Source organism: Gregarina niphandrodes (assembly GCF_000223845.1).
Source record: "Gregarina niphandrodes unplaced genomic scaffold scaffold00011, whole genome shotgun sequence".
NCBI lineage: Eukaryota > Apicomplexa > Conoidasida > Eugregarinorida > Gregarinidae > Gregarina > Gregarina niphandrodes.
The window spans coordinates 128,747-135,613 of NW_011645781.1; the positions used below are offsets into that span (position 1 = coordinate 128,747).

A 6,867-nucleotide genomic window follows, 5' to 3' on the forward strand; every position below is an offset into this window, starting at 1 on the left:
CCTAATGAGAATGTTATTGTTAGTGGCCCGAAATCTTGGTGGTGCATCTAAAAAGGTTTACCTGGTCCCGGAGATACGGATTTAGTAAAGTGAGCCACCTTGTGAATTTGGTGCCAGCGGATGCTGTAGACGAAAGGCAGTCTTGTTCGCCCCGTATAGGAGATATGGCGTTCCATTTCCCGTGTAGGAGGAGTCATGCATCATCGGACTTTAGATTATACGCCCTTATTAACCATGAGGGAAGTTACGCAGGAGGCCACTATGAGGCCGTTTGCTACCACCAAAAATGCCAGCGGTGGTATCTGTTTGATGACAGTACAGTACGACTCCTGCCAGAGGACGCTGACATAGTGAATAACAATAATTATATCCTACTCTTCAGAAAGATCAGGCAGGCCAGCTCATCCGAACACCTCTCTGAAATGCTACCCAGCACCACTACTTTAGTGCGTAAAAATGCTACCATTACTCCCATCAAACCACCAACTCCTATTAAGCCGTCAAAGTATTTCAAGACCTGCTAATTCCGCCCTGTAAATGAACCACCGTCGTGACCACCGTCGTGTTCTGCTCGAGGAGTGGTCAAATAGACTTGTAGGACTTGTACAGGTTTTCTTTAACAAAGAGCAGCTTCTCTATTGAAGAAATTATGTCCGCCTGCACACAAAACAAACTGTAGCTACAAATATAGAAAACCACCCACCACCCAGACAAACACCTTACCATCGCCCTATGAAGTTCCTCTGATCCCTCCGACTTAACTCTAGACTTGCCCAAAACATGTCGTTGAAATTCGGCTTCTCTTTTTTGCTTCCGATTTTGCTTCCTGGTCACAGCCTTGGATATCGGCACTGAGGTCCGCTTTGCGGCTGCCGTTACACTCACTACGTTCGACTCTGATACCGCCTCATCCGTCTCGGATACCTCATCCGTCTCGGATACCTCATCCGTCTCGGATACCTCATCCGTCTCGGGTACCTCATCCGTCTCGGATACCTCGGCGGATTTTTCACCATCGTCGGCCTTCGTTTGGCAAGCAACGTCACCATCGTCGCGGGCGTCGGTAGCTTGATACCTATCGAAAACCCCTCCTGCTGTCTGCATCACTTTCGGTAACCATGACCAGCCCATGATCAAGAAGCTGCTAACGTCCACGATTCTGAGGGAAAGAGTTTCTGCAGAGGAGGAAGAAGGGAAGGGAATGATAGTTACTGATGAGAAAGTAAGTCCGTAATTTTCGGCATGCATTTGAGAAGGAATTGCCGGTCAACGTGTACTGAGCTCCCTGCTAAGTACCATTTTTTATCGTCATGAATAAGTCCTTTAAGGAACTCCACGATTTGGTCTTGAGCTTGTTCATTGGTTAATTTACTTGAGAGCATGTCGTCTAACAGTCCATTTTGAGAGAAGGTGGCAAGACACCATGGTGAGAGGGCTTCTTTTTCTGTATGGATAACGAGATTTGGTCCTTTAACGAAATGTGAGAGTCTTCGATCGGAAGCGACAACAGCGATTTCAACAATGGTGTCTATTTCGAGGTTGAGTCCTGTGAGTTCCAGGTCTATCCAAATGAGTCCCTGGTAGTTTGTAAGTTGTTTTGGATAGTCTTTAGGATCGATGATTGTGTGGTGTGGCTTTTTGAGTGTCTTGAGGTGAAATCTTTTCGGCATAGGAAAATAAATGGAGGCTGGGCATGCTTATCATGGACAAATAAGAGATGGTCAGTTTCACGGTGATGGAACTTTGATCTATGCCGGCAATGAAAAATATGAGGTAGGAGGAATATATCGTCATATGTGTCCATGGTCATATGTATTCATGGTCATATGTATTCATGGTCGTATGTATCCATGGTTATGTAGGGTCAATTCGTGATGGGCAAGCGGCATGGCCGTGGCAAGTTTACGTACGCGGATGGAGCGGTTTTTGAAGGTGATTGGGTTGAGGACAAAATTCATGGAAAGGGAGTAGCCATTTTCGCGTCCGGGAATCGGTACGAAGGTGACTGGGCGAATGGACGCATTCACGGTCGTGGAGTTCTGACGTATGCGAACGGAGATGTATATGACGGCGAGTGGGTGGAGGGCAAGATGTGTGGGCACGGTGTGTATAAGTACGCTGAAGGTGACATGTATTCGGGTGAATGGAGAGACGACCGTCGTCATGGTGTTGGTACAGTGCGTTATGTATCACCTACAGGGCAGGTGGTAGAGCAGTACGAGGGTGAATGGGAGAACGGCAAGATGCATGGTCGAGGCAAGTATCTATACGGGGACGGCGGGGTGTACAGCGGTCAATGGGTGGACGGAAAGATGGAGGGTCGCGGTACATTCGTTTTCCCCAATGGTAACATGTACGACGGAGAATGGGTAGCCGACCAAAAGGAAGGTCTCGGCCGTCTGCAGTACACCAACGGGGAGTGCTACGATGGAGAGTGGCATGACGACAAGGTACATGGCCGCGGCACACTAACTTACTCCAGGGGAGACAAGTATGTTGGGGAATGGCAGGAAGCCAAAAAACATGGTAAAGGCGAACTTCTCTACAGCAATGGCGATAGCTTCAATGGCGACTGGGTTGATGACCGCGCCTGCGGCTACGGTGTATTCACCTACGCCGTCGGCAACCGATATGAAGGCGAATGGCGCGAAGATAAACGACATGGCAAAGGCATCTTCCACTGCGTACAGGACGGCGGCGTCTACGAAGGGCAGTGGGCTCACGGCCGCAAAGAAGGACCAGGCAAACTATCCTGGCCCGAAGGACTCACCATCACAGGCATCTGGCGACAAGGACAACTCATAGAAACACACTCCCTAGAATTCCCCCCTAAGTCACCTTGGGCCTACCCCGACTTCTAGCCCCCTTCTCACCACCGTACTCACCAACGTATTTACGACCCGACTCACGACTGTGTTGTGCTCACGACCGTGTTGTCTTCACGACTGTGTTGTCCTCACGACCGTGTTGTCTTCACGACCGTGTTTGGACTCACGACCGTGTTGGACTCTTGGAATCCCTGTAACCTTGGATTCCCTGTAACCTTGGATTCCCTGTAACCTTGGATCCCCCAGAATCGTATGAAAAAATCACTACCCTTTCCAGGACAAGACTACCCTTACTACCGCCGGCTTCGTGGCCCGCATCGGACCGGATTGTAGCACGACGGGAAGTACGACAGAATGGATCATCTACTACCGGCAAATGTTTGCACCTGTAAACCCCCTCGCTGCTACAGAGAGCGAGCGCACCGACAGGGGAGCGCGCACCGACAGGGGAGCGCGCACCGACAGGGGAGTGCGCACGGACAGGGGAGCGCGCACCGACAGGGGAGCATGGGCAACTAGCTCCCATGATAATCAATAGCAGAAAAACTTAACAATTGCGGAGCGATTGCTAAGGAGCATGTTGGCCGGTCCATTGAGACCCGGACTGACGGCACAACGAGGGAGCTCCCGTGTGCAGGCTCCCGAGAGAGCGGGCCGAAGTCAGAGCAGCAGCTTATCGGCCTAAAAAGTGGTGGTAAGAATTAGTTCGTGACCCATAGGTCGAACTCCAACAGCTCAACAGCTGTTAGGATGTTGGTCTCTTTTGCCAGGTAGCTTGTCAGCGTTATTCACACACTCTTCTCATCGCCCGTTGGTTACCAATCGAGCAACTGTTGTTCCGGTATTGATCATTGAAGGGTTGACCGCCCATTCCGGGTCGACGGATTGATTATTGGAGGGTTAGTTTCCATTGGTCGGTTGGGAGTGTTTAGGTACGCAGTTGCCCCCCTAACAATGTGGCTATATATTCCTGTCTCGGGCATCGATCCGTAGCCTGTTCGCGGTTTCGTGCCCTGTAGTCTCTGTAAGTAATCTCGGTAGCCGAGGGCGGCCTCCACATTCCAGACCGGGGGTCCACCCGAGTTGGCTTGGCGTCCCCGTTGGACATAGTCATTCTGGTGGGCATATGGGTAGTAAGAAAAGTCGTATGAAATTATGTCCGGAAACACTACCGGCGGCGAGTACGCGTACTGCCCCAACCAGTGGCCTACGGGCTGGAACCCGTGGTGGTACCAGTCATGTTGAGCCACCTCCATCCGGTTGCCAGTGGCCGTAAGCACGTCACCCGTGTACGCCAACGCTGGTCCAGCGTGGTACCTTGAGCCCCCAGGGTACCGTCGCACGGGCGACCCGTCCCGCATGACCGAGCCGTCCCGTGCCCGGTGCCGGCCCTCTGCCGTCGCAGTGTCATCCGCGGTCGCAGTCTCCGCGGTCGCAGTCTCCGCGGACGCAGTCTCTGCGGTCGCAGTCCCAGCAGCTGCGGCAGCTTCGCCGCGATGGGCACTTCCCGGACGCGTTCTGCCAGTCGCGCCATCTCTTCGGAACGAATCTCCGACATCGGCCTTCCTGCCGACCCCCGAAGGCATAAAGTCCGAAGGACTCAAGCCCAAGGGGTTAAGGGGGTTGGCTTCTGAGCCGAGGGCTTGAGCCTTTAGGTTTGCCGGCGTCCAATTGAGGGGGTTCAGCATGGACAGTCTTGGAACACGGGCGATTAGTCTACGAGCATGGCTTACGGGGTGGGTTGGGAGTGAACAGTTAGTGCAAGGAGCAGATTGCGTGTGCGCATGGCAGCACACACTTTGCACACACTGCACCTGGACCCATGAAATTTGCGATCGCGAGCGTTGTTGCTACTCTGGCGGGAGCCGTGCCGTTGCCTGCGGGGCCTCCAAATCTCCAGAAATGGATCAAGATCAATGAAGTCGAGTACCCGGTCCCGAGCGGCATGCATCCCGAGAACTACCGGCAGCAGCTCTCTGATGCAGGTATTGCGCCTCGCTCGCAAGAACACTCCATGCCCATGAGTCCGCAATTCCCGCGCCCCATCAGAACCATACAGTCTGTCGCCGTACAGCCTGCCTCGGTGCAATCGGTCAACGTGGTCCCCACTATTCAGCACTACTCCATGCCCGCTGTACAACAGGGATACGAGCCGTCCTTGCTGCAACCCTTCCAGATACAGCACTCATCCGGTCTCTGGAACGGGGCTCTAAACCCTGTGGGTATGGGTAGTCAACTCCTTGGCGCTCATTACATGGCTGGCCCAACCCTGGGTGGTCATGTCACGCATAGCCAAATCATGAATAATCAAATCATGAATAATCAAATCATGAATAATCAAATCATGGGTGGCCAGCGCGTAAGAGAGCCGCTCGACAAACACCACTTTTATTTCAGCAATGGGTGAAACTCCGTGAGGGCACCGACCCCATCGAAGTCCCGTTCGGTAGTGACCCGCAAAGTTATCTTGACTCCATCCGCGCAGGTCGCAGAAATTTATCTCAGGTAAGTCTCCCCGTTCGTAAATTCCCAGTTCGAGAACTCCAGGTGGGTGATCTTCCAAGTCGGGAATTGCGGAAATCAAAAACTCAAAATCCTAACCTCGATCCCGTGATAAGCCGAACGACCCAATCCACCTCAAAGGAAGAGTACTACTCTCCCAGGGGCTCGGACACTTTTGCGATCCCCGCCGACCCGCACCTGAACCTGATGGGCGCTTATGTGAATATGCACGGTGATGCACCCCTCGTACCCGCCAGCATGAGCCACGTCCCCGGCTTGACCGGCGGTCTGTGGCACGCGGGCAAGAATGCCGCCGTGCATAGGCCAAGTCAATTCCCTGTCATCCGGGCTCCAGTCATTTACGGCAGCTCGTGGACTGCCGGACCCCAGGTGGGATCAGGCCTGGGCGCGGCTGGCAGTAAAAATCTGCAATTACATATTGGACACTTACGATCTGGAAAAGAATCTCTTCTTGTGTAGGTCTAAATAATCGCTCTTCATTTGTTTCACAAAAAGACACACCAAGTCGAATCCATCAACAGAATTAGGCGGGATAGAACAAGGGGTAGGCGGGATAGAACAAGGGGTAGGCGGGATAGAACAAGGGGTAGGCGGCCAGAAAAGTTGGGCATCAATGCCGTACATCTTTGATCCGCCTCCGGTAGTGGGGATACCAATTGAAGGAACGGACGCCAGGTTTCCAGTGCACCGCGTATATTGCGTCGGTCGCAATTACGAGGACCACGCTCGAGAAATGGACTCTGGAGACACGCGCGAAGACCCCTTCTTCTTCCTGAAGCCGGCCGATGCAGTGGTCGCCATAGCCGCACAAGATGTGGCCGAAAAGGCTGGTGGCCGAGCGGAGAAGGGCGTGGTTAGGTTGCCGTTTCCCAAGCGGACGAGTATGCTGCACCCAGAGGTTGAGCTGGTGGTGGCGATAGGTGGAGGCGGTTCGGATATCCCCGTTGATAAAGCCATGGAGCATGTGTTCGGGTACGCAGTCGGCCTGGACCTCACGAAACGAGATTTACAAAACGATCTTAAGGCAAAACGCCGACCGTGGTGTTTGGCCAAAGCCTTCGAGCAGTCAGCTCCGGTGGGAGCGATTACACCCTACCGCATCCTGGCTAACGACTGTCGGACTTTCTCGTCCCCGACTTTCTCGCCGAATGGTGTTGTTAACGTCACTGGTAGTGACATCACTGGTAGTGACATCACTGGTAGTGACATCACTGGTAGTGAGATTTCGTTGACGGTAAACGGAACGAGGCGTCAACAGAGCCGTATTACGCATATGTTATGGACCATACCGGAAATAATTTCACATCTATCTGCCTCGTGGACACTGCAGCCAGGCGACCTTGTATTCACGGGGACTCCTGGGGGCGTCTCATCAGTTGAGATAAACGATTTGATCAAGGCGGCTGTGGAGGGGCTCCAGCCGATCGTAATCCGCTTCACTTAACCGCAACTGGCAAGTTGCTTGCCAAGGAGTGGTACAATACCCCCTTTGAGATCTAATTTTTAATTGCATGGG

The 6,867-nt window shown here is 52.9% G+C and overlaps 6 protein-coding genes across 6 annotated transcripts; 4 read left to right on the plus strand and 2 right to left on the minus strand.

The window, feature by feature from the left end:
* Positions 1 to 164: 164 nt before the first annotated feature.
* Positions 165 to 524, plus strand: GNI_067650 (ubiquitin carboxyl-terminal hydrolase; the record flags this gene model as incomplete). Its single annotated transcript, XM_011131893.1, has 1 exon — positions 165 to 524. The coding sequence occupies one exon, from the start codon at positions 165 to 167 to the stop codon at positions 522 to 524; it is 360 nt and encodes a 119-aa protein (XP_011130195.1).
* Positions 525 to 582: 58 nt separating this feature from the next.
* On the minus strand, positions 583 to 1,670 carry GNI_067660 (oligoribonuclease; the record flags this gene model as incomplete). The annotated part of the gene is made up of 3 exons (XM_011131894.1): positions 583 to 657; positions 724 to 1,159; positions 1,213 to 1,670. The coding sequence occupies 3 exons, from the start codon at positions 1,668 to 1,670 to the stop codon at positions 583 to 585; spliced, it is 969 nt and encodes a 322-aa protein (XP_011130196.1).
* A 10-nt stretch (positions 1,671 to 1,680) lies between these two features.
* On the plus strand, positions 1,681 to 2,861 carry GNI_067670 (MORN repeat protein; the record flags this gene model as incomplete). The annotated part of the gene is made up of 2 exons (XM_011131895.1): positions 1,681 to 1,773; positions 1,863 to 2,861. 2 exons carry the CDS (start codon positions 1,681 to 1,683, stop codon positions 2,859 to 2,861), a joined length of 1,092 nt encoding a protein of 363 aa, XP_011130197.1.
* An 815-nt stretch (positions 2,862 to 3,676) lies between these two features.
* GNI_067680 (hypothetical protein) lies at positions 3,677 to 4,516 on the minus strand (the record flags this gene model as incomplete). Its single annotated transcript, XM_011131896.1, has 1 exon — positions 3,677 to 4,516. The coding sequence occupies one exon, from the start codon at positions 4,514 to 4,516 to the stop codon at positions 3,677 to 3,679; it is 840 nt and encodes a 279-aa protein (XP_011130198.1).
* Positions 4,517 to 4,650: 134 nt separating this feature from the next.
* GNI_067690 (hypothetical protein) lies at positions 4,651 to 5,810 on the plus strand (the record flags this gene model as incomplete). Its single annotated transcript, XM_011131897.1, has 2 exons — positions 4,651 to 5,187; positions 5,226 to 5,810. 2 exons carry the CDS (start codon positions 4,651 to 4,653, stop codon positions 5,808 to 5,810), a joined length of 1,122 nt encoding a protein of 373 aa, XP_011130199.1.
* Positions 5,811 to 5,964: 154 nt separating this feature from the next.
* GNI_067700 (fumarylacetoacetate (FAA) hydrolase) lies at positions 5,965 to 6,795 on the plus strand (the record flags this gene model as incomplete). Its single annotated transcript, XM_011131898.1, has 1 exon — positions 5,965 to 6,795. The coding sequence occupies one exon, from the start codon at positions 5,965 to 5,967 to the stop codon at positions 6,793 to 6,795; it is 831 nt and encodes a 276-aa protein (XP_011130200.1).
* Positions 6,796 to 6,867: the final 72 nt, after the last annotated feature.